The sequence below is a fragment of the Monomorium pharaonis genome, chromosome 3 (assembly GCF_013373865.1).
Source record: "Monomorium pharaonis isolate MP-MQ-018 chromosome 3, ASM1337386v2, whole genome shotgun sequence".
Classification (NCBI taxonomy): domain Eukaryota; kingdom Metazoa; phylum Arthropoda; class Insecta; order Hymenoptera; family Formicidae; genus Monomorium; species Monomorium pharaonis.
In genome coordinates, this window is record NC_050469.1 from 28037659 (window position 1) to 28064252 (window position 26594).

General features: G+C 30.1%; 2 protein-coding genes across 2 annotated transcripts; both read right to left on the reverse strand.

Moving 5' to 3' along the window:
- Positions 1 to 14265: 14265 nt before the first annotated feature.
- On the reverse strand, positions 14266 to 22574 carry LOC118644834. The gene is made up of 8 exons (XM_036284475.1): positions 22477 to 22574; positions 18282 to 18507; positions 17549 to 17776; positions 16959 to 17105; positions 15898 to 16041; positions 15579 to 15799; positions 15175 to 15334; positions 14266 to 14506 (listed from the first exon to the last, which is right to left on the reverse strand). The coding sequence occupies exons 2-8, from the start codon at positions 18451 to 18453 to the stop codon at positions 14352 to 14354; spliced, it is 1227 nt and encodes a 408-aa protein (XP_036140368.1). The 5' UTR covers positions 18454 to 18507; positions 22477 to 22574; the 3' UTR covers positions 14266 to 14351.
- LOC118644660 lies at positions 22150 to 23612 on the reverse strand. Its single transcript, XM_036283655.1, has 4 exons — positions 23595 to 23612; positions 23278 to 23422; positions 23005 to 23136; positions 22150 to 22611 (listed from the first exon to the last, which is right to left on the reverse strand). Exons 1-4 carry the CDS (start codon positions 23610 to 23612, stop codon positions 22424 to 22426), a joined length of 483 nt encoding a protein of 160 aa, XP_036139548.1. The 3' UTR covers positions 22150 to 22423.
- Between the last annotated feature and the right edge of the window lie 2982 nt (positions 23613 to 26594).

The window sequence follows — 26594 nt, forward strand, 5'->3', positions numbered from 1 at the left end:
GGTTTTGTTTCGTTCTGCCGTTAGGGATACGGCATATTCTGACACCTTTGTCAGTTTCTTTGCAAGACGTTTCTATACCTTTTATTATAAAGTTTTTGTATAGGCATAATACTTTTCCACTGTTCACTCGAAATAATAATATCAAATTCCTCAGAAACGCGATAACTTGAATCATTTTTTATTGCCCCGATAGAGTAAGATGATATTTTAGGCGAGACTTTAGCATTTTTGATATTAAAGGCTTCCTTAATTTTATCTCTGAATCTATCCGTGTTTTTTTTCAGATTTACACGGTCATATTCTGATATGATTATCGTATATATGTGTTTTATATCTAGATTCTAGATATAAAGGTTTACAAATTATAAATGATTTGTTGAATAAAGTTTTTATTTATTTCTTCTCTCTACGTTCTCCTCTCTTGGGAGCACATGGGATGGGTCGGTTGTAGATTGTTTGGTTGTTTGCTGCTGCAGATATTCGAGCTTTTTATCTTTTAGAGCAAGTTGTTCTAAAAATTTTACTTTCGCTTTTAAAATCGCAATATTTCTCTCCTTTCTTATTTCGTCTTCTGGATTTACATAAGCATATCAATTTCATTGTCGTTTACATTTAAATTTAGTTCAACAGTTTGTCTTGTTCGTGAAAAAAATTTTTTGACAATTTCATATTTTCTTTGTATTTATTTATTGTAGCATTGCCGCTTGCGATTAAATGCAGTACTGCATCAAATGCACAAGTTTGTTGAACGTTAATCTTATTATCGATAGTGACGTTTCTGGAAACACTATTTGGAAAACCAATTTTATTAACGGTATATTTAGTTCATCTAGATATAAAGGTTTATGCCCTTCTTTTACAACCGAACATTGTATCTCTTGTGATTTACAAGTAAGACTTGCTAGATCTTTGTTTTTAACGATTAACATCAATTTAGTGTTAATATCAATCGTTGATCCCGAGTCATATAATCCAAGAACAGGTGTTGTTCTTTTAATAACAAGAATAATTTTTTATCCTCTATTATTGGTTTTTTCAATAAATTTACATTTGCTTCAAGAGTTTCGATCTGTTAAACAAAATGAAAAATATTACTTTGTTACATAAAAGTAAACTGCACTTCTAAAATAAAATAATAATTTACTCTAACTCTATCTTTCTTGATCTTGTTCCTTTAAATATCTTTTTTAATAGGATCATGAGGCTTCTCATTTTTACAAATATCATTAGTTGGTTTGATTTTGCTCCAGCGTAAATTCTGTTAAGGGTTTTGTTTCGTTCTGCCGTTAGGGATACGGCATATTCTGACACCTTTGTCAGTTTCTTTGTAAGACGTTTCTATACCTTTTATTATAAAGTTTTTGTATAGGCATAATACTTTTCCACTGTTCACTCGAAATAATAATATCAAATTCCTCAGAAACGCGATAACTTGAATCATTTTTTATTGCCCCGATAGAGTAAGATGATATTTTAGGCGAGACTTTAGCATTTTTGATATTAAAGGCTTCCTTAATTTTATCTCTGAATCTATCCGTGTTTTTTTTTTTTTTTTTTCAGATTTACACGGTCATATTCTGATATGATTATCGTATATATGTGTTTTATATCTAGATTCTAGATATAAAGGTTTACAAATTATAAATGATTTGTTGAATAAAGTTTTTATTTATTTCTTCTCTCTACGTTCTCCTCTCTTGGGAGCACATGGGATGGGTCGGTTGTAGATTGTTTGGTTGTTTGCTGCTGCAGATATTCGAGCTTTTTATCTTTTAGAGCAAGTTGTTCTAAAAATTTTACTTTCGCTTTTAAAATCGCAATTTCATTCTTTGTGACAATTCCTTTCGTAATTCATATTGTGCAGCAGATTATTATTGGTAAATACGATATTACAACTTTTTACATCAGCTACTTCGCGAATAATACGAACAATCATCATTTGAACAACAATGTCGTAACACGAATCGTCGTCCCTGACCTTACGTGCTTATTCGTTCGAAATAAAGTTTCAAGAAGCAAGTCAATTTCCGCGACTCGTTACAACGAGTTGCTAATACACGGCATGTACAAATCCGCATTCGAAAGTTGCTGCGAAAGCTTTGATCATCAATTTTCAAAAATACAAAGTCTACATATTGTTTCCACATATTGTATTATATATATAATATTATATTAAGCTTTAGATTTTAGATCAAGTAAACAAGCCCTATAGAAGTAAAACGTATCGAATTTCATTATCAGCGATATTCATTTTTCAATATAAATTATTTTAAATCAAGTTCGTTAAAAAGCAGCGATTTAAATCTTGGTATTTTTTTCATCTCATGCGATGTTGATTAAAATAAACTTTAAAATAGTATAATTTATGTATATTACCATTGTGTTTTTATGTATACAGCTACGACACGCTAAGTAGCATGTCACAATCGTCGCGTGCGATCTCGAGAGCCTTAAATATAGGGAAATTTGATACGACGACGAGAGTGTTCGCAACGACCGTCGAAAAAGTCGTGATAGGGATTGATACGAATTTCATGGGAAAAAAATGATTGAAAATGGAAAAAACTATAAATATATAGATACACATATATATACGTACATATATATATATATATATATATATATATATATATATATATATATATTATATATTGATAGAAAGGGGAGAGAAGAATTTTTGCTATAACACTTCGTCCATTTTTCTATATGGGCAGTTCGTTGCACTCGTAACACAAATCCTTGGCCTTGTAAATTGTCCTCTTCAATCATTTTTCTGACGAAAAATACCCCCTGTTTTCACGGTAGAAAGTACGTGTATGTACATCGCAGAAATCGAACGAAATCAAACTGAACGAAATCAAAACTTGATTTTTACGTCTTTCATGACTCTTTGTTTCATCCCTTCCTCCTCTATGTTTTCTCTATCTGCCTATTGAAAGATAATCTCTTGCGGTTCGATTTCTACGATTGCGTGACCACTCTTTACGTAACGACAAGACTCTGTAAAACTTTGTGGGGCTCAATAGAGAGTGATCTCAAGGGTGGATTTAAGAATTTGTGAGTGTAGGAGTAACGTTAAACGATAACTCAAAATTAATATTTTAATTACTAATATAATTAAGTAAGTAAAAACTTAATTATTAATACAATTAAGTAAATACTTAATTATTTAATTATTAAACTTGTTTAATTGAAACTCACCTAATAAGTTGCAAAAATCTGGGGAAAAAAAATATTAATTATTATCTTTTACTAGTTTTTCGCATATTGTGAATGGCTTTTTTCTTTTTGTTTAGTTTGAGTGATACTTTCTTTCATAAGTTTTCTTTTTATTCACTAGGTGTTCTAATTTTCCAATTTCTTTAAAAAGATCTTTGGTCGCTTCTAAATTTTCTCTATCAATTTTATCGGCGACAAAGTTCGGCAAACCAGCTGCAATAATATCTATTGAAGTACCAGTGTCGATTGTTTTTCTAACCTCTAGCAAGAGTTTTTTTTTTATTGCACAATCTAATAAGAGAACCCATTTGGTGTTTAAATATACTTACGAATGGTCGCAGGTAGGATTTGTGAACTTTCTTGCGACGCTTGTTGCTGCTGACTTTGCTGTGGCTGTTGCTCGGCCCCGGCTCACTCGGTCCCGGCTCGCTCGCCCCCGGCTTGCTCGTTAATATCAATCGTTATGTTATCCATAGTTTCGTTTTGTACTTTTAAATGTTTAGCTTCCTGTTTGCGAGATTTTACAGCATCCATTTTTCTTTCAATTAAAGGTTTTGTTAAAATTTTACGACATTGATCCCTCAATGGCGCTTTTTTTTCATACGAATGATTCTTTTCTTTTACATTGAAAGCGTTAAAATGTATTTTTACATTGACGTCATGGCTAATGCATTATTGTATCTAATATAAACGCGTTATATTTTTTACAAATACTATAAATAGATAAATATTATTTTGATCTTTAATTTGTCGGATATTTTTCTTTTTAGCAAGTCCGTCAAATTTTTCCCACTCTCCATTAGGTCGCTGGCACAGTGCTGTATAGTGTCCTATACCTTTACCTACGGTGCCCACATATCTTATAATTCCACATAATTGCTTTTTTTCATTTTCTTCATTTGTTAGATATTTGGGTATATCTTCTATCATATATTTTTTGGTAGCAGCTATATCTATTATTACTAAAGCATCTGCAACATTAAAAGAAAATATAAATAATTATACAATAGCAATTTTAATTCATATTGGTCTACTTTCGTAATTTTCCGAGTTTCTTCTCGTAAATATAACGGACCGCATTTTGTAGTTTTTTTGCTTTTTTTAAAACTATATAATAATCATATTATTAATAACGGTCTAAAACGTTCACACGTTGTTCTTTCTAACAATAAAGTTTATTATCACAATCCAATTCTTGTGTCTGATAAATAGTCATGGTTTTTTCTTTAATCACGGAGACGTTCTTCGAGTTATTTCTGGTATAAGTTTATCGATATTTAAATTGATTTCTGGATTTTTTTTCTTTTAATTCATTAAAGGTTTCATACCAAAATTTTCTTCTCTCTTCTAATATTTCGGAATGATGGTCACCCCATAATGGACAGCTATTTAAAAATAATGCACAAGATAATGACTGGCACAATAATATCAAATTGTATATTATCAAAACTTAGATTAGAATTTTTTTTTTCTACTAAAATGTGTTTCTTTAGGTTCTTGTTGGCGGCATAAATAGCACATTTCGGCGCCACATGAACAAATTATTCTATTACAGCCATCTTCCTTAACAAAGGGTTGATTGCAACGCAATTTTTAATTATTAATTCAGTCATCATTTCTGTGCGAACTCCGATTCAACACTTCCTCTCATCCAACAATCCCTCCCTCTGTAGGTTTGTGAGCAAGCTGGGATGTTGTTTTCTTAAGTTCTCTTTTTCTTTAGTCCTCTTTAAGTCTCTTTTTTACCTAAATAAATAAGATACAACATTAGTTAAAATAAGTTGAACTTTTAGTTCATAATTTTCGCATTGTTCTTACAACAGTCAAGGAATGTTTTTTCATTTTATTAGCTAATGAAACCGACATAAACCAATTATCGCAAGTAATATTACGATCGCTGCCATACACAGGTTCGGACAATTTTAGTACATAATACGTTGGCACTAATTTTGTTGTAATTTGTCCAACGTACGGTTCAGCATTGAACATGTAACTCGTTTGTGTATTATTACACATAACAATCTTGATATTGTACTTATTAGGTTTATTCGCAATATAAACACGTGTGTGAAAGCGGCCACGAAAAGAGAGTAATTGTTCGTCGATCGTTAGATTTGTCGATGGAAAATAGAATTTTTGACAGTTTTCTATAAAACTATCCCATAACTCTTTTGTTGGCGCTACTCATTGAGATATCCGTGGGATCGCCTTCGTCTGTCTGGGATAATTTGGGATATCCTCAGGATAAAGTGTGCTGTGTGGGTTAATGGCTTTAAAATAAAAATTAAAAAAAAATAATTGTGTAATATAATTATATATATAATTATATTACACAATTATTTTTTTTTATGCAACATGTTATATTATTATATTTTAATAAAAAATAATATTATATACATGGCCACGCCAGCCACGCCAGCCATAGCCGCCACGCCCGTCTCGACCTCCGCGATGGCCACGACTGTGGCGGCTCTTCTCCCATCGTCTCGCTGTAAAAATAAATAAAAAAGTAGCATTAATTAATAAAAATTTATTTAAATAATTTATTAAATAAAATTTCTATTTACGTATTTCTGTTGGCGTTGAGCTGATGTGTTCCGGTGGTTTGGACGGTCCGGGTGTATGTTCTGTAGCATTAATACATAATAGAAATTAAATTAACAAGTAATAATTTAATAGTTTTAATACTAACAAGCTTCTACAAGATATATAAATTTTGTAAAATACCTTTTTCAACTTCTTTAGGGTTTTCTGGCCCTGGCTGTCCGGGCGTTATCTCTGTAGCAGCAAATTGCTGCTCCAAAAAATGCACTTCTATTTTTGTTAAATGTGCTTTTGAAGCAGCAAGTTGCTGCTCCAAAACTCTGATCTTTTCTTTCCATATTTCTAATTCTTGTTTTGTTTTCTTTGCTATGAGGCTGAAATAATATAAAGATACCTTAATAAATATTAAGTAAATGCACAAAATAAAATTCTTTATATCTGTGATAGAATATTATTTGATAAAATATTTTTAACTTCTCTCTTTCTCTCTAAGCCTCTACAAGATCTATAAATTTTGTAAAATACCTTGTATTTCTATGATCTCCGATCTCGCTGACGGTCCGGGCGTTGCAATATCTGTAGCAGCAAATTGCTGCTCCAGTAGACGTACTTCCATGTTTGTTTGAAGTACTTTTGAAGCAGCAAGTTGCTGCTCCAGATACTGAACTTTTTCTTCTAATTTTTTAATGATGTCTGAAGACATGGTGAATCTGTAGACATGGTGCTGAAATAATATAAAGATACCTTAATAAATATTAGGTAAGTGCACAAAATAAAATTCTTTATATCTGTGATAGAATATTATTTGATAAAATATTTTTAATCTCTCTCTTTCTCTCTGCTTCTTTTCATTGTAATATAAATTAATTATTATAATTGAAAGTGTCCAATTCTTGTGTCTGATAAATAGTCATGGTTTTTTCTTTAATCACGGAGACGTTCTTCGAGTTATTTCTGGTATAAGTTTATCGATATTTAAATTGATTTCTGGATTTTTTTCTTTTAATTCATTAAAGGTTTCATACCAAAATTTTCTTCTCTCTTCCATTTCGGAATGATGGTCACCCCATAATGGACAGCTATTTAAAAATAATGCACAAGATAATGACTGGCACAATAATATCAAATTGTATATTATCAAAACTTAGATTAGAATTTTTTTTTTCTACTAAAATGTGTTTCTTTAGGTTCTTGTTGGCGGCATAAATAGCACATTTCGGCGCCACATGAACAAATTATTCTATTACAGCCATCTTCCTTAACAAAGGGTTGATTGCAACGCAATTTTTAATTATTAATTCAGTCATCATTTCTGTGCGAACTCCGATTCAACACTTCCTCTCATCCAACACTCCCTCCCTCTGTAGGTTTGTGAGCAAGCTGGGATGTTGTTTTCTTAAGTTCTCTTTTTCTTTAGTCCTCTTTAGTCCTCTTTAAGTCTCTTTTTTACTTAAATAAATAAGATACAACATTAGTTAAAATAAGTTGAACTTTTAGTTCATAATTTTCGCATTGTTCTTACAACAGTCAAGGAATGTTTTTTCATTTTATTAGCTAATGAAACCGACATAAACCAATTATCGCAAGTAATATTACGATATCGCTGCCATACACAGGTTCGGACAATTTTAGTACATAATACGCTGGCACTAATTTTGTTGTAATTTGTCCAACGTACGGTTCAGCATTGAACATGTAACTCGTTTGTGTATTATTACACATAACAATCTTGATATTGTACTTATTAGGTTTATTCGCAATATAAACACGTGTGTGAAAGCGGCCACGAAAAGAGAGTAATTGTTCGTCGATCGTTAGATTTGTCGATGGAAAATAGAATTTTTGACAGTTTTCTATAAAACTATCCCATAACTCTTTTATTGGCGCTACTCATTGAGATATCCGTGGGATCACCTTCGTTTGTCTGGGATAATTTGGAATATTCTCAGGATAAAGTGTGCTATGTGGGTTAATGGCTTTAAAATAAAAATTAAAAAAAAATAGTGTAATATAATTATATATATAATTATATTACACAATTATTTTTTTTTATGCAACATGTTATATTATATTTTAATAAAAATTAATATTATATGTATTGCCACGCCCGCCACGCCAGCCACGCCCGCCACGCCAGCCACGCCCGCCACGCCAGCCATAGCCGCCACGCCCGTCTCGGCCTCCGCGGTGGCCACGACTGTGGCAGCTCTTCTCCCATCGTCTCGCTGTAAAAATAAATAAAAAAGTAGCATTAATTAATAAAAATTTATTTAAATAATTTATTAAATAAAATTTCTATTTACGTATTTTCGTGGGCGTTGAGTCCACGCCCACTTGTTCCAGCGCCCGTGGTGGTCCAGACGGTCCGGGTGTTTCTGTAGCATTAATACATAATAGAAATTAAATTAACAAGTAATAATTTAATAGTTTTAATACTAATAAGCCTCTACAAGATCTATAAATTTTGTAAAATACCTTGTATTTCTATGATCTCCGATCTCGCTGACGGTCCGGGCGTTGCAATATCTGTAGCAGCAAATTGCTGCTCCAGTAGACGTACTTCCATGTTTGTTTCAAGTACTTTTGAAGCAGCAAGTTGCTGCTTCAGATACTGAATTTTTTCCTCCAATTTTTTAATTATTTCGTTTTCTAATTCTGTAGACATGGTGCTGAAATAATATAAAGATACCTTAATAAATATTAGGTAAGTGCACAAAATAAAATTCTTTATATCTGTGATAGAATATTATTTGATAAAATATTTTTAATCTCTCTCTTTCTCTCTGCCTCTTTTCATTGTAATATAAATTAATTATTATAATTGAAAGTGTCCAATTCTTGTGTCTGATAAATAGTCATGGTTTTTTCTTTAATCACGGAGACGTTCTTCGAGTTATTTCTGGTATAAGTTTATCGATATTTAAATTGATTTCTGGATTTTTTTTCTTTTAATTCATTAAAGGTTTCATACCAAAATTTTCTTTTCTCTTCCATTTCGGAATGATGGTCACTCCATAATGGACAGCTATTTAAAAATAATGCACAAGATAATGACTGGCACAATAATATCAAATTGCATATTATCAAAACTTACAGATTAGAATTTTTTTTCTACTAAAATGTGTTTCTTTAGGTTTTTGTTGGCGGCATAAATAGCACATTTCGGCGCCACGTAAACAAATTATTCTATTGCAGCCATCTTCCTTAACAAAGGGTTGATTGCAACGCAATTTTTAATTATTAATTCAGTCATCATTTCTGTGCGAACTCCGATTCAACACTTCCTCTCATCCAACACTCCCTCCCTCTGTAGGTTTGTGAGCAAGCTGGGATGTTGTTTTCTTAAGTTCTCTTTTTCTTTAGTCCTCTTTAGTCCTCTTTAAGTCTCTTTTTTACTTAAATAAATAAGATACAACATTAGTTAAAATAAGTTGAACTTTTAGTTCATAATTTTCGCATTGTTCTTACAACAGTCAAGGAATGTTTTTTCATTTTATTAGCTAATGAAACCGACATAAACCAATTATCGCAAGTAATATTACGATATCGCTGCCATACACAGGTTCGGACAATTTTAGTACATAATACGTTGGCACTAATTTTGTTGTAATTTGTCCAACGTACGGTTCAGCATTGAACATGTAACTCGTTTGTGTATTATTACACATAACAATCTTGATATTGTACTTATTAGGTTTTATTCGGAATATAAACACGTGTGTGAAAGCGGCCACGAAAAGAGAGTAATTGTTCGTCGATCGTTAGATTTGTCGATGGAAAATAGAATTTTTGACAGTTTTCTATAAAACTATCCCATAACTCTTTTATTGGCGCTACTCATTGAGATATCCGTGGGATCGCCTTCGTCTGTCTGGGATAATTTGGGATATCCTCAGGATAAAGTGTGCTGTGTGGGTTAATGGCTTTAAAATAAAAATTAAAAAAAAATAATTGTGTAATATAATTATATATATAATTATATTACACAATTATTTTTTTTTATGCAACATGTTATATTATTATATTTTAATAAAAAATAATATTATATACATGGCCACGCGAGCCACGCCCGCCACGCCAGCCACGCCCGCCACGCCAGCCATAGCCGCCACGCCCGTCTCGACCTCCGCGATGGCCACGACTGTGGCGGCTCTTCTCCCATCGTCTCGCTGTAAAAATAAATAAAAAAGTAGCATTAATTAATAAAAATTTATTTAAATAATTTATTAAATAAAATTTCTATTTACGTATTTCTGTTGGCGTTGAGCTGATGTGTTCCGGTGGTTTGGACGGTCCGGGTGTATGTTCTGTAGCATTAATACATAATAGAAATTAAATTAACAAGTAATAATTTAATAGTTTTAATACTAACAAGCTTCTACAAGATATATAAATTTTGTAAATATTTTCAACTTCTTTAGGGCTTTCTGGCCCTGGCTGCCCGGGCGTTATCTCTGTAGCAGCAAATTGCTGCTCCAAAAAATGCACTTCTATTTTGGATAGATGTGCTTTTGAAGCAGCAAGTTGCTGCTCCAAAACTCTGATTTTTTCTTTCCATAATTTGATTTCATGTTTTGTATTTTTTGCTAAGAGGCTGAAATAATATAAAGATACCTTAATAAATATTAGGTAAATGCACAAAATAAAATTCTTTATATCTGTGATAGAATATTATTTGATAAAATATTTTTAATCTCTCTCTTTCTCTCTGCCTCTTTTCATTGTAATATAAATTAATTATTATAATTGAAAGTGTCCAATTCTTGTGTCTGATAAATAGTCATGGTTTTTTCTTTAATCACGGAGACGTTCTTCGAGTTATTTCTGGTATAAGTTTATCAATATTTAAATTGATTTCTGGATTTTTTTTCTTTTAATTCATTAAAGGTTTCATACCAAAATTTTCTTTTCTCTTCCATTTCGGAATGATGGTCACTCCATAATGGACAGCTATTTAAAAATAATGCACAAGATAATGACTGGCACAATAATATCAAATTGTATATTATCAAAACTTAGATTAGAATTTTTTTTTTTCTACTAAAATGTGTTTCTTTAGGTTTTTGTTGGCGGCATAAATAGCACATTTCGGCGCCACGTAAACAAATTATTCTATTGCAGCCATCTTCCTTAACAAAGGGTTGATTGCAACGCAATTTTTAATTATTAATTCAGTCATCATTTCTGTGCGAACTCCGATTCAACACTTCCTCTCATCCAACACTCCCTCCCTCTGTAGGTTTGTGAGCAAGCTGGGATGTTGTTTTCTTAAGTTCTCTTTTTCTTTAGTCCTCTTTAGTCCTCTTTAAGTCTCTTTTTTACTTAAATAAATAAGATACAACATTAGTTAAAATAAGTTGAACTTTTAGTTCATAATTTTCGCATTGTTCTTACAACAGTCAAGGAATGTTTTTTCATTTTATTAGCTAATGAAACCGACATAAACCAATTATCGCAAGTAATATTACGATATCGCTGCCATACACAGGTTCGGACAATTTTAGTACATAATACGCTGGCACTAATTTTGTTGTAATTTGTCCAACGTACGGTTCAGCATTGAACATGTAACTCGTTTGTGTATTATTACACATAACAATCTTGATATTGTACTTATTAGGTTTATTCGCAATATAAACACGTGTGTGAAAGCGGCCACGAAAAGAGAGTAATTGTTCGTCGATCGTTAGATTTGTCGATGGAAAATAGAATTTTTGACAGTTTTCTATAAAACTATCCCATAACTCTTTTATTGGCGCTACTCATTGAGATATCCGTGGGATCACCTTCGTTTGTCTGGGATAATTTGGAATATTCTCAGGATAAAGTGTGCTATGTGGGTTAATGGCTTTAAAATAAAAATTAAAAAAAAATAGTGTAATATAATTATATATATAATTATATTACACAATTATTTTTTTTTATGCAACATGTTATATTATATTTTAATAAAAATTAATATTATATGTATTGCCACGCCCGCCACGCCAGCCACGCCCGCCACGCCAGCCACGCCCGCCACGCCAGCCATAGCCGCCACGCCCGTCTCGGCCTCCGCGGTGGCCACGACTGTGGCAGCTCTTCTCCCATCGTCTCGCTGTAAAAATAAATAAAAAAGTAGCATTAATTAATAAAAATTTATTTAAATAATTTATTAAATAAAATTTCTATTTACGTATTTTCGTGGGCGTTGAGTCCACGCCCACTTGTTCCAGCGCCCGTGGTGGTCCAGACGGTCCGGGTGTTTCTGTAGCATTAATACATAATAGAAATTAAATTAACAAGTAATAATTTAATAGTTTTAATACTAATAAGCCTCTACAAGATCTATAAATTTTGTAAAATACCTTGTATTTCTATGATCTCCGATCTCGCTGACGGTCCGGGCGTTGCAATATCTGTAGCAGCAAATTGCTGCTCCAGTAGACGTACTTCCATGTTTGTTTCAAGTACTTTTGAAGCAGCAAGTTGCTGCTTCAGATACTGAATTTTTTCCTCCAATTTTTTAATTATTTCGTTTTCTAATTCTGTAGACATGGTGCTGAAATAATATAAAGATACCTTAATAAATATTAGGTAAGTGCACAAAATAAAATTCTTTATATCTGTGATAGAATATTATTTGATAAAATATTTTTAATCTCTCTCTTTCTCTCTGCCTCTTTTCATTGTAATATAAATTAATTATTATAATTGAAAGTGTCCAATTCTTGTGTCTGATAAATAGTCATGGTTTTTTCTTTAATCACGGAGACGTTCTTCGAGTTATTTCTGGTATAAGTTTATCAATATTTAAATTGATTTCTGGATTTTTTTTCTTTTAATTCATTAAAGGTTTCATACCAAAATTTTCTTTTCTCTTCCATTTCGGAATGATGGTCACTCCATAATGGACAGCTATTTAAAAATAATGCACAAGATAATGACTGGCACAATAATATCAAATTGCATATTATCAAAACTTACAGATTAGAATTTTTTTTTTTACTAAAATGTGTTTCTTTAGGTTTTTGTTGGCGGCATAAATAGCACATTTCGGCGCCACGTAAACAAATTATTCTATTGCAACCATCTTCCTTAACAAAGGGTTGATTGCAACTGTAGCACTTTTGAATTATTAATTCGATCATCTCTTCTAAATATAAACGTGCGGACTCCGATTCTTTTTTGCAACTTAAGGGCACATGATTTCGTCTTTTACACAATCTAATTGTAGGACAGACATCTCTAAGTTGTGCGACTCTCTTGGGAGCACGTGGGATGGGTTGGTTGTTTTCGCTATTTCCTGCAGAGCTTTTTTCAGTTGTTGATTTAGAGCCAACTGCTTCTCCAAAAATTTTATTTTTGCTCTTAAAGTTGAGATTTCTCTTTAAACGATAATCAAACCGCACTTAATTTTTTATATTTAAGCCGATATTAGATGTGTTAAAAATTAAAAAATTTTAAATGTGGTATAATAGGGCTACTGGCGAAGGTCCACGTAAAAAAACCTAACGCGCTATTAGTGGCACCTCATGGGTGGCGTGGAAGCCACTTAATAATTTACATTTTTATAATAATTTAAACAATTTAAATTAAGCTCAATAGATTTTTACAATCACTAATGAAAATAGAAAGGGCTGAAAGAGCTTGGAAATCTTCGTATCTAAATACTTTATTTCATAATCAATAGATGTTTTGGTCGTTATTTAACTATCCTTGTTATATAAAGTTTAATACACACATAAATTTGTAAAATGTAAAAAATTAATAGAACGTATTCATATCCTTAAAATTAATTACAAAGTAAATTAAATAAGAAAAATATGAACGTAGTCCACATTTTTTATATGGATATACGCTTAAATTAATTAATTAGAATTAATTGTGATTATTCTATGGTTTCGTAAATTCTAAAAAGTTTTTTTAAATGTTTTCAAATGATTTCCAAACGATTGAATAAAATAACTTTTAATAATTTTATATTTGTTTGCTAACTGTACATTGGTTCGGCGAACTCCGGGCATGTGCTCCAAGCCGGCACTTTCCGTCGAGAAGGGAACGCGTCAAGTCAAGGCGGTTCTCGACCCAGCAAACACACATTCATAACACTACTATAACAATTATATATTTAAAAATACTAGAATATAATAGGTTATATAACATGGTTGCAACATGTTACGTTCTTGTTAGTAATAATTTCCCACTCAATGGTATAACCGATATTATATAATCATTATATTTTTCCGTATATAATCGTTATACTGTCGTTATATAAATTATATTATTGTTTTATTGTAATTATATGTGTTATCTAAATGTTATATTTTTGTTACATTACTACAGTATAAATATTATAAAATTAAGTGTATTTAATATTATATAAATGTTACATATCTATTATAGTAATATTATGTATTTTTTAATATTATTTAATTACATTAAGGTATATAAATGTATATAACAAATTTTGAATTTTTTAGAATCAGTTAAATTTATTTATTCATTTATAACGTTTATAAACTTTCATAAACTAAATATTATATTTTAGAATATTATAAAAATTATAAACTATATAAGATATATAATATAATCATTGTTTCTTTTTCTTAATTATTTTCTTGATCTACTGGTGCTGGAAGCTGTTGTAAATTAGACCTCTTCTCTTCCCGAGCAGCTCGCTGTTTAGCGAAACGAAACCATTCAGCTGCTGTTGCCTCAAATTCTGCTTCAGTTAAAGTAGAATAAGTGGAGCAAACAGAATCTGAAAAAAAAAATTAATTGTGTGATATTTAATAGAAGACATCGGACATAAGAATAGTTTTGTTAAAAAACTGATTATTCATTTTTTGCAAGAAAGTCAAGATATTTAAATCATTGCTTATAAACTCGATCCTTTCTGTTTAATGATTTTTGCAAATACGAAGAAAATCATACAAATATGTGTAAATTTGAATATAATACGGATACAAATTATATATTCAAATTTAAATATATTTGTAAAATGTTTATCATTATTTTCCAGGCTTTAAACAAAGGTTTGATCGTTGAAGACTCCAATTTAACTTTTTTAACTCTGAATTTTACACTTTGGCAGAAAAGCATAAAGCATAAAGACAAAAGTCAATTATTGGTAGTAAAATAAACAACCACTGAAGTGCAACCAAGTGCATTTTCTCATTAGATTCCACTTTTCTGGTAAAATGATAATTTACTAAGAAAAGAAAACAAACGGTGACAAATTTCCCTTTTTTTCTTTTCATTAAAAAATTGTTTCTATATATATATATATAATATAATTTTATATCATAAAGTTAGAAAAATGGGAGATTAATACAAGATTACTCATACAAGATTCACATAAAATATAAAAAATAATTTATATCTTCTATCAAAATTTGAAAGATTTACACACAAATATAAAACTCTTACTTTTTATCATTTTCATGAAGTGTAGATCACATACTCTGAAATTTGCTCTCACTCCCTTCCACGAGCAGTCCAAGGCACATTTATTAGTAAACACTCTTTCTAGAGTTCGATGAATTGTCAAGCGTGGTGTATTTCCTCCAATTTTCATTATTATTTTTTTCTATAAAACATTAAATATATTATATTAATATAAAATACATTTTTTTTAAATATAATTACAGTAAAATATTAAATATAGAAAATAAAAATAAAGAGAACTATAAAAGAAAACTGTTAAATTTAATATTAAAATTTTCCGATTGTTTTTGAAAATTAAAATTTAAAACAATAAAAAAAGTTATAAATGCACAGAATGTTATAAATGCTAAATAACAAAGTATACAGTATAATATAAATATACTTACAAACTGTGATGTTGCTACTTCGTTTGGTTTTATAAAATTTTCAAACATTTTAATGTTATCTATATTCGATAATGGTAATAACTCCGTTATTACGTCAGCGTTATCATTATCAACAGTCTCTACTGGTCCTCTTAGTACCTCAAGATTTGTTAATCTGTGAGATATGTTTCGCAATTCACTTTTCACAGAAACCTCTGTTCTCAATATTTTATCCAATTTATCTGCAATTAAAATAAAAATATAAACGTAAACTATAATACATTATATTCACGCACTTATAGACAATAAATATTTGGTATGGAAACGATTAATCAATTACCTTCAATACGTTGTAACATTTGGCATATATCATTTCCATGAGCAATATCAATAATTGGCACATTTTCTAAATTCAAGTCTAAAACGGGATTCATAGTAACTGTATCAGGTTGTTTCGAAATTATTTCCACAGGTTGGTCATCATCTGTAAAATTTAAATTTAACCCTTAAATGCATGATTTTTTTTTTTAATGAATTTTCAGCTCAATATGATACAATAAAAGGAGCACAATAAGGGAAAAATAAGAAAAAAATTCCATGTTATTGTTTTTTTGTTATTGTTTTTTTTTGTTTTTTTTGTTTTTTTTTATTTTTTTTTATTTTTTTCGCACAGCGTGACGGAAAACACTCGAGCGGTATGTAGGCAATCGACTACAATGTGTGCTTAGTCGTTTTCGTACATACGCTCAACGCTACCCACCTAGATATGGCATGTTGCCAAATGGCAACATGATGCATTTAAGGGTTAAAAAATTTTATTTATTAGCTTATTAAGTTTAATAAAATTTTAATTAATTTAAAATAATAAAGTAAAGTAAAATAATAAAGAAATAAAACAAAACATTATATCTATTAGATAAGACTCTTAAGTTCTATTTTAAATTCCAAATTACGACCATTAAATTATCGTAATTACAACGAATATAGAGATATTCAGAATCTTTTTAAAATACACTCAAATATTACTCTAACATGACATTATAAATGTACCGAGAATGCTCTGAGAATATATCCTGGTAACACAATCTAATATTTCAGATATGTCCCGAAGAAGTGTGCAAAAAACAGTCCAAAATTGCAACAGAGGTGCATAATATCTATTATTGAATGAGTACTGACAGCAGACTGCTGCAATAGTACAGTAAGTATTCATTCAATAACAGATATTATGCACTTCTGTCGCAAGTTTAGATTTTTTCCGCACTTCTTCGGGATGTATCTGAACTATCAGATCGTGTTATCAGGGTACAGAAAATATTTTTATAATATTCTCTATCTTCTTTAATATTCTCTGAATATTTTCAAAATCTACATGTTAAGATATATGCATTAAAAAATTACTTGTTTTTAATAATGCAGCGCTATCCTCAATCCTCATCTCATTGTCAGATACACTTTCAGAATTCTTTGCAGTAGCCAATATTTTTGGCGGATTTATGATATTCGAATAAACTGGCATAGACGTAAGAAAAGTAGACTTATTAATAGCTGTAAATACAAAATATAACACATGTAATTAAACCAGATAGCCAAATCTGCGCAGACAAATTCTGAGCAGAGGCTGTAGTAAATTTATAATCAGAAAAGCAATAAAATTTCACACAAAAGCTACTTTATCATATGGTGTTGTCAAACTGTTGTCAGAAATGTGGCAGAGTCTAGCTGCACAGATAATGTGAACAGATTCGCAGCAGAAATCCTGCGCGTAAAGTATGTGCGCATATTGGTAGCACATTTACTCAGCTTGCAGACTGCACAATTTCTGCTGCCAATCTGCTTACATTGCCTGTCAACAAGCTCTGTCGACAGAATGTGAAATTTTGATCAAATTTGCTACCAATTTGCATGCATGCTGCTAACATTTTGCTTGCTTGAAAGGGTCTGGAATATTGAATATATAAGTATAAAAATAATTTTAAATGTAAATTTACTTCGTTTTGCATGCTTTATAATTTTCTTTTTGGAAATTAGTTTTTGACTGTTTTCTTTGTTTTGGCTTGCCTCTTCCTCATCGTCATCGGTCTCTTGCTCTTCCTCCGAATTACTTTCCAAATAATTGTTTCTAAATTTTCGCTGACCTCTTCCAAGTAACTGACCATCCTCTTCTGTTGTTGTGTAATTAGCGTTTGCAGCTGCTTTCCTTGCAGTTGCAAGTGATGCTATAAAAAATAATACAGTTAGTCGGTAGTGAGGCAAATTAGTCGCGACAGGTGAGTCTACGAATGAAATTCTTATTAAAAGTCATTGATAAAATTTGGAATAACTAAACGAGCGAGTGATTCGTTTAATTATAGCTCAAAGTAAATATACGGCTATTTTAAAGAACAGGTCGCTCGCTTACACTATGCAAATTTTTGCACAGTATGTGTTTACCGTAGTTTCTCAATAAGGCTGCGAGAAACTTGTATATATACTATGAGAAGTTCTTGATTCTTTGAATGTGTTTATCGTATAGAAAATTGTTAGAGAAAACTAAAAGTTGTATTGTGTGCAAGTTATAAATTATGAATACATGCGTATATAAAAGAAAGAAATACAAAAAATGTGTGTGTGTGTGTGTGTGTGTGTGTGTGTGTGTGTGTGTGTGTGTGTGTGTGTGTGTGTGTGTGTAACAAGAAATAAAAGTATAAGAGATGTTGTTAAACTCATTGTCAGTTTACTTACAGCAATATTTGATAATTTTGATATCAAATGAATTCCATTGTTGTGTGTTGGGTTCGGTGCGGTGTTCGATCAACGAACTTACATTTTTTGTCACTGGCCACCAACAAGTAGCTTTATTTTTTGTATTAGGCTTAGGCTTGATCCAATTCGATGGAATCTCCGAAAAACTCATCACATATGAATTGGACAACTGCCCACATCTTTCTTGTGTCTGTCATATTTTTATCTGAAATTATGTGCAAACTTTATATTCATATACTAATTATTTATATACAAAGTCAGAAATTTGCTATAGTATATTAAATGTTTGAATGAACGAATGAATTATTAACTCATTCGAGTATTGAATACGCATGACATAAATATTTGAAGAGAAAATAAGTTATTATAAATGATATCAGAAAATCTAAAATTAATTACAATTTTCGAGTAAAATATAAAGAAATCAATCGTCATCGTGAGATGTTTCATAAAACTAAAGTTATGTTTCATAAAACATTAATACGCAGCATGGTTGCTCACGAATGTGAAGTATGATCAATTACGAAAAAATTGCAGACATTTTGGACGCTTTTGAAAGAAAAATTCTGCCAAAAATTTATGGCCCGATACAGAAAAAGGATATATGAAGAATAAAATATAATCACGAGTTATATCGCACAGAACACCTAAACTACAAATATATAAGCATTACGCTTCCGTGGGTCGGGCAATGTTTTCAGATCACAAGACTACTCAATAATTTTGTAATCGGCAATAATTTTGTATGGGAAAGATTGAAGATGAAATGGGAGGACACGGAGAATGCGGATGCAAAAATGTAGATATCTAGAAGGCCAAATTTCAGGAGGCCACTACTATTCGACTTTAAACAGTAGTGTCATTGAAGAAGAAGAAAAGAAGAATCATAATTGTAGAGAATTAAATAAGTCGTCCTTTGCCCAGAGTTGAAAATTTAATTTTTAAGGCTCCTGCTAACTCAAAACTACTATCTCAAAATATAATATCAGAAACGAGAGAATATACAATAAAAATTCTTGCAAAATATATTAAAATGGAAATATGTTTCAATAAAACAACATTTGGATTTAATAGAATCGACTGATGTAAAAGATTGTAAAATATACTGAAAATTTTTCTTTTGTTTTAATGATTAATAAATAACCATATATTTGGAAACGAAAGATAACCAAAAACAAAATAAGCTACGTTCATAGCTATGATATCTGTCAAATTAACAATATATAGAAATAAATAAGATTAAATTTCTTTTCAAAACAAAAAGATAATTTTTGGTATAATTTACAAGTTGATTCTATCGCATTGCAATTGTTATTTTATTAAAACATTTTTCCATTTATAATATATTTCGCAAAAATTTTTATTGTATATTTTCTCGTTTCTGACGTCACATTCTGAGATAGTAGTGAGTCAGTGAGTCAGAAGGAACCTTAAGAGAAGAAATGCATAAGGTTCAAATATCATTACAGAATAAAGAGTAAAAAAATATACATGATTTGATGAAATTAAATATTACAAGATGAAATTAATACAAGATAAAAATAATTTTATTTATGTGAGTGCAAAAGTGGAATTATTACGTACGTGTCGTGCAAATTAAAATGTTTCAGTTTTAAACATTTTCTTTTTATTTTTGTAGCCAGCAATTTTTCTACAATGACAGGACTTGTTTTTGAAAATGTACATATGCCCAGTAGTTCTTTAGAATTACAAGGAGTGGTAAAAAATGGTTCCGTTACTAAAATGCGTTTTACACGTACATATGGAATATTTTTACTATCTTGAATTATTTCTGAAACTAAAACTAAAGAATTATCTTCCAACAAACAACAATTTTCATTTTCTGTTGTAAAAACGCTAAAGCCATTAAATTCTAAATAAGATATATTATTGTCCAATATGTGAGCTGTTTTCGAATAATGAATAATTGGATAAGATTTTAAATAATGTTGTTCGGGCGGAAGTCGATTTGATTCGAAAAAACGATTTGAATATTCTTCCAATGGTTTACCACAATTTTTAATTCGCTTTTTAATTTTTTGCATGTAACTTTCAAATTTAAAACAACTGAAAGTATCGAGACTTCCAAACGTTTTTACATCATTTGCAAGGTGTTCTAAATTATGTATGTTATGCGAAAGATATTCGAAGCCAAATGCATTTCCATAGTTAGAAATAAACCAAATTAGCAAAGAATGTGCAAAATCGTTTAAAGATAGGCATCGTTCTGGATCGGCTAAAATACGAATAGCTATTGCAAACGATAAAAAAAGATTATAATAATCATCCGATAAAAATGATTTTAATAAAACTGGACCTATGTAAAGCAAAAAAAGTCGAATTTCCGTGGCTTTCCATCTGTCGATAAATAACAATCCTCTTGGCAGCCTTGCAAATTCTTTAATTACAAATTTCCTTATGTCAATTAGGTATTGATCAATAATACGAATTGCATCACTTGACAATCTTACATTTTTTGGACCCCTAACGAAAAATTGTAATAAACGCCTTGAGCCTAAACAAACAAGGTGCATGTAATCGAGAGGTATTTGTGAAACCATATCTATATCAAGACTTTCTAAAATTGAATCACCTGTATGGTGATCAGATTGATTACGAGTACGGAATGATTCATTTGTTCTTAACATACAATTAATTTCGGGATATACCACTCGATTGCATATGAAATCACCTTCTTGTACGCATTTTGAACATGAAAAGTACCCTGCATGGCCTTTCGTACAAGTAATTAACGATTTAGCAGGTGCATCACACAATATTGCATTTATTCTGATTTTACAATGATAATCTTGATTATCTGACGAAATACCATCTCGAAGAACAATACGCGCTTCATCAACAAAAGGGCGAAGAAAATCATTCACATTATTTGGTTTGGTTATTCCGTGAAACATACCAATCACAAAAGGCTCTGTATGAAGATTGTCAAGTTCAATTGCACCAAGAATAGGCCAAAATTGACTGCCTGAGCTCTTACTCAAAGGAAGACCATCGATATTAATATTTAGTTTTATTTCATGAGGCATTATTCGACAATATTTGAGTATAGAACGTTTTATACCTAAAGACAATCCGAAATGTATGTAATTGCCGCCACTAACAGAAGATATTTGTTTGGAAATATTACGTGGCGTTTTCATTAACGTTCTACAATTGCGGGGTAAATCATTGCGCACATGTTTTCGCAGAATGAGAAGAAGTTTATCAACAGTGCTTTGTGGAATACAACAATCCGAAACTAAATTTCGCAAATCTTCTAAAGTACAAGAATCTTTTTTATCTTCCACTAAATCTTCGTTTTCAAAATCGATCGACTCGGTTAAGGCATCAGATAGTGCATAATTATTACATATTGATGTGTCTGAGATGTCATTAGAAAAACTATCATTAAAACTACTATCTGAAAAGTCAAAATTACTACTGACAGAGAAATTAGCACAAGCCTCATTTGAAGAAATCACAAACTCTGAATTTGCCTCTGTACGCATTTTTATATCAAAATCAGTTTTTAAAGGCTTCTCATGTATATCTGCAGTTTTCTCCTTATCTAATTTTAAAATATTTAATGAAATTATTTGGTTTTTACGCCTTTTTGATAAACAATGGTAATTCTTGGACATGTTGCTAATAAAAATAAAAAAAAAATATATAAATATAAAAGGATAAAATTAGATAATTATATGAAACAATTATTAATAAAAAGACACAAATATGAATGAGAAATCATTTTCAGATTTCCAAAGTCAAATTTTAGAATAAAGCAATAACAATAACTAATTAAGAAAGAAAATTCGCATCTAATACCGAAATTATGAAAATATATATGTAGAAATCGACGTAATATTCAACGGAATTTAAAAGAGCAAAGCTAAAAGATTTTGTATGCACATGAATTAAAATTATCCCAGTTATTTAACGAAGTGTCACCAAACTGTATGGTAATTATTCGAGCCAAATGAAATTGAATAAAAAAACAAGGATTCGAATAGCTGCAATCAATGTACTTATAAATACCAATAAATAAAAAATAAGACGATAACAATTAATTACAAAGATATATAATAATATATCTAAATAATATATATACACAAAAATAAATATTACTCTTGCAGATTAACCAACACTATATACATAAATATAACATTATACTTGCCGGGAGTGGTTTTTGTATGCGGTCCGGAAAAGTAAATTTTTCTTTGGGGTATTATATGGTTTCCTTCGTAGGAACGGACAGTATTGAAGTCAAATAGAAGAATTAATATTTTCAATCCCACAGTAATCAAGCTATCTGAAAAATCAAAACTGTTACTGAGAAGGAAATTAGCATAAGATATCTAACAGTGAGATGACGAAAATATATATGTAGAAATCGACGTAATATTCAACGGAATTTAAAAGAGCAAAGCTAAAAGATTTTATATGCACATGAATTAAAATTATCCCAGTTATTTAATGAAGTGTCACCAAACTATATGATAATTATTCGAGCCAAATAAAATTGAATAAAAAAACAAAGATTCGAATAGCTGCAATCAATGTACTTATAAATACCAATAAATAAAAAATAAGACTGGATAACAATTAATTACAAAGAGTTAAATAATATATATACACGAAAAATGAATATTACTCTTGTAGGTTAACCAATACTATATACATAAATATAACATATTATACTTGCCGGGAGTGGTTTTTGTATGCGGTCCGGAAAAGTAAATTTTTCTTTGGAGTATTATATAGTTTCCTTCGTAGGAACGAATAGTATTGAAGTCAAATAGGAGAATTAATTCCAATCCCACAGTAATCAAACTATCTAAAAAATCAAAACTGTTACTGAGAAGGAAATTAGCATAAGATATCTAACAGTGAGACTTTCGACGCTCTGTGGACATCCTACGGAAATATTACAATGCAAAGTCCGAAATGTAAATTTTTCATGTAAGATAATACATACTTGCCGAGTGTTCTTTTGTGGTCCGGAGAAGTAAGTTCTTCTTTGGAGTACTATATGATTCCTTTCTTACTTTTGGGAACGACAAATCAATATTGAAGTCAAATAGAAGAACTAATATTATGCCCAATCTCACAATTATTGAATACTAATCACTGAGTAATTTCGTTAAAATGGCAATCGATCGAAAGAAGACAAAATAATGCCACCACAAACGCAACCACGATGCGACGACGCTATCAAAAAACAATTGATATACGCTTTGCGCGGCAACTTAGTGGCGCGCGTGCACTGAATCAAATGCTACTTGCTCGCGCAACCTTATGGCCGGTATTCATAGTCGGGTCTTATATTTATTAAGATCATCTTAAGTACTGTCTTAAGATGCTATCAGTCAATCACAGAGCCGTATTGGCATCTTATGACATTACTTGAGACGATCTTGAAATAAGATTTGATTATAAATATTGGCCTATGTCATAGCGTGTCCTCACAGAAAATAAACATAGTAGTTACATAACTGTTATAATTATATAGCATGATGAACTTGATAACATGTATATAATAACAACATAAAAAGAACCAATAAAAATTCGAATTTAACGATAAGAATTGCCGATATCGGTCAAACGCGGATCTTGATGCATAATAATAATAATTCTTGTGTGAATCTTATTTATGTTCTTTAGCCCATGCGAATTGCGTGCAAATTTGTCGGATTTGAAACACAGCCTTTACACGAAACGTAATATCACAATTAAATTTATTAGCAATTTAATAATTTGATGCTTAGAAGCATATATCTATAAAAACTTCTTTCCTCCAAAAAAACTGAAAATTTTTATCGCGAAAAATAATACCCCAGCCAGGAAAGGAACCTGGATCTCTCAACATTCTGGGTGAGCGTCCTCATCATTCGGCCAACGAGGCATGTGATATATTCTTTGCAATAATTCACAAGGGAACCTCAGTATAAATATCCTCTATTTAACTATGCTATTTATTTAAAAATAATTTTTTTTTAAAACAAATTTTTTTTCTTCGAAAAAAAAATTTTTTGGGGAAAAATAAATAGAATATTTAAATAGAGGTATTCATGCCGTAAAACTTTTGTATGAAACATTTTATATTTTGTTTAGTTTACGAGATATTTCGAGAAAAGGCAAAAACTCTAAATTTTTGAAGGGTGGTTTCAACCCTTTAAACCATTTATAAGCACCAATTTATAATTTTTAAATTCGTGTATTTACCCCCTCTACATTTATGCCAAGTTTCATTAAAATCAAAATTTTCGGGTTTGCGAGGTTCCCTTGTCAGTGTAATAAATATATCGGTGGCCGTAAACTTAAAATTGCCGAAAACAAAGAAAAAACGAATTTCAAATACAAATAAAAATTGAGAGCGCAGTATATAGACAGCTGTTATAAGCTAAATATTTATCTATAGTAGTAATACAATTATAAATTTTATACATTAAAATTGTATTTTTTATATATTTTATAAAAGGTACAATTTTAATGTATATAACTTTAATATAAAAATGTTATATAACTGTTACAAATTGAACTTACGTAACATTAACATTTATCAGTTATATAATTGTTTCTTAACAGGATTATAACATACATTATATACCAACTATAGGCGAATGGTATATAATAATTATATTGTAAAGATGTAACAATTGTTATTATAACCTTAATCTTTTATGTTATATAACTGTTACAATATGTGTTTGCTGGGGAGGATCACTTGGTCCGAGTTGTAGTTTTGTACAGTTACATATAAAGTCTTCGTGTTAGCATTCAAGTTGTGAAGTTTGATTTGAAGCTTTCTTTCCAGTATCCTAACATTCACAGCCACGATTTTGAGCAACGAGTTCTGGAACGCGGAAAGATCGTGAAATATCTGCATTATTTTTATGCGTTTCAAAACTTTATGAAAGAGAAAGCATTGCGAGCTTTCAGCGATTGAACGTATTCTCTCTTAATCTTATTTTCATGTATATTTTTTACGTTCAGATTTATAAAAAATTTATGAAAACAATTTATAATTAAAATAAATATACTTAGTATTAATTATTTTATATTTATTATTATTCAAATAATTGTACAAAGTATATTCTTTTAATGAATATAAATAAATAATATAAATAATACAATAAATTATTATCCGTTTAATTAAATTATAAATTATAAATCTCGAAATCTATAATAAAAATTATATTTACCAATTTTAAATAATTTTATCGGAGTTTTAACATTATATTATAATAATATATATATAATACTATGTCAAATATACAAAATTAAATTATATTTATGCAATAAATTATAAATGTCCAAATATATAAAAGAGAAACTTCGAACCCAATTTCAGGTAATTTTATTGCACCTTTTGTAATTGCGAATTAATTATAATAAATTAAGATAAAGAAATATTAGTACAAAATATTTTCATATAATATAGAACATTTCGATTACAGAAACGTTGCAACATTGCTGTAATATCTCCGGAATATTTAGCTGTGCGAGTTAAATCGCATTGTATGAGAAACCGAAGAAAATACGCATATAGAGATAATATACAGGAATATTTAATGATTAAATGAGAATAAATTGTGCTTCAGTTTGTCATATTTTTATTTTATTTCCGATTCTCTTCTCTTCACACGGAAGTAAGTACATTGGACGTAAATCACAGCACATCTTTGCTTAAATAAACACTCATGCATCGACTGTAAATAACGTAAATACACGTAAAAGTATAAATAAACGTTTGTAGGTGCGCGCTTGTTATCGAGAATTACTGTCGACATTGATCGTCGTGTGACTTTTCAGAGATTTATAATACTTAGAAATAAAATTTGTGCCCATGCGGTCACACGGCGCTTTATATGTACACTTATCAATTTTATAATGGTACTAAGAACTTGGTCTTAAATTAAATTCGCTAAATTTCGCACGATTTGGAACATGGAAATGTACACATTAATACAAAATATAGATATCGAAATAATACCCAGAGACTACACAATATTTGTAATAAATATTTATTATTATATATATATTTTTTCATACAAGTATATAAACATTTTATACATATATATGAAGAAAAAAATCATAAAATATAATTTATAAAATCACAAATTTATTCAACATGTCATTAAAACATAAATTAAGTATTTCATACATATTTTGTAAATATTCCTATGATAGTTATGATAAACTTTTATAATTTGTTTAAGATTACAATTTATATATTATAATATTTTATAAAATTTAAATAATCTCTCTCAAATAATTATATAATAAATATTT

What these genes read in the sequence shown, in the direction of transcription:
- LOC118644834 (XM_036284475.1), bottom strand. Translation starts at nt 18,453, where the DNA reads ATGAGTTTTTCGGAGATTCCATCGAATTGGATCAAGCCTAAGCCTAAT. An exon ending in CGCTGCATTATTAAAAACAA is followed by an intron (nt 16,042 to 16,958) that starts GTAATTTTTTAA and finishes TAAATTTTACAG; the next exon opens with ATGATGACCAACCTGTGGAA. An exon ending in CTTCATGAAAATGATAAAAA is followed by an intron (nt 14,507 to 15,174) that starts GTAAGAGTTTTA and finishes TTTTTTTTTCAG; the next exon opens with ATTCTGTTTGCTCCACTTAT.
- LOC118644660 (XM_036283655.1), bottom strand. An exon ending in CACAAAAGAACACTCGGCAA is followed by an intron (nt 23,137 to 23,277) that starts GTATGTATTATC and finishes TTGATTTTTTAG; the next exon opens with ATAGTTTGATTACTGTGGGA. An exon ending in GCATACAAAAACCACTCCCG is followed by an intron (nt 22,612 to 23,004) that starts GCAAGTATAATA and finishes TTGATTTTTCAG; the next exon opens with ATAGCTTGATTACTGTGGGA.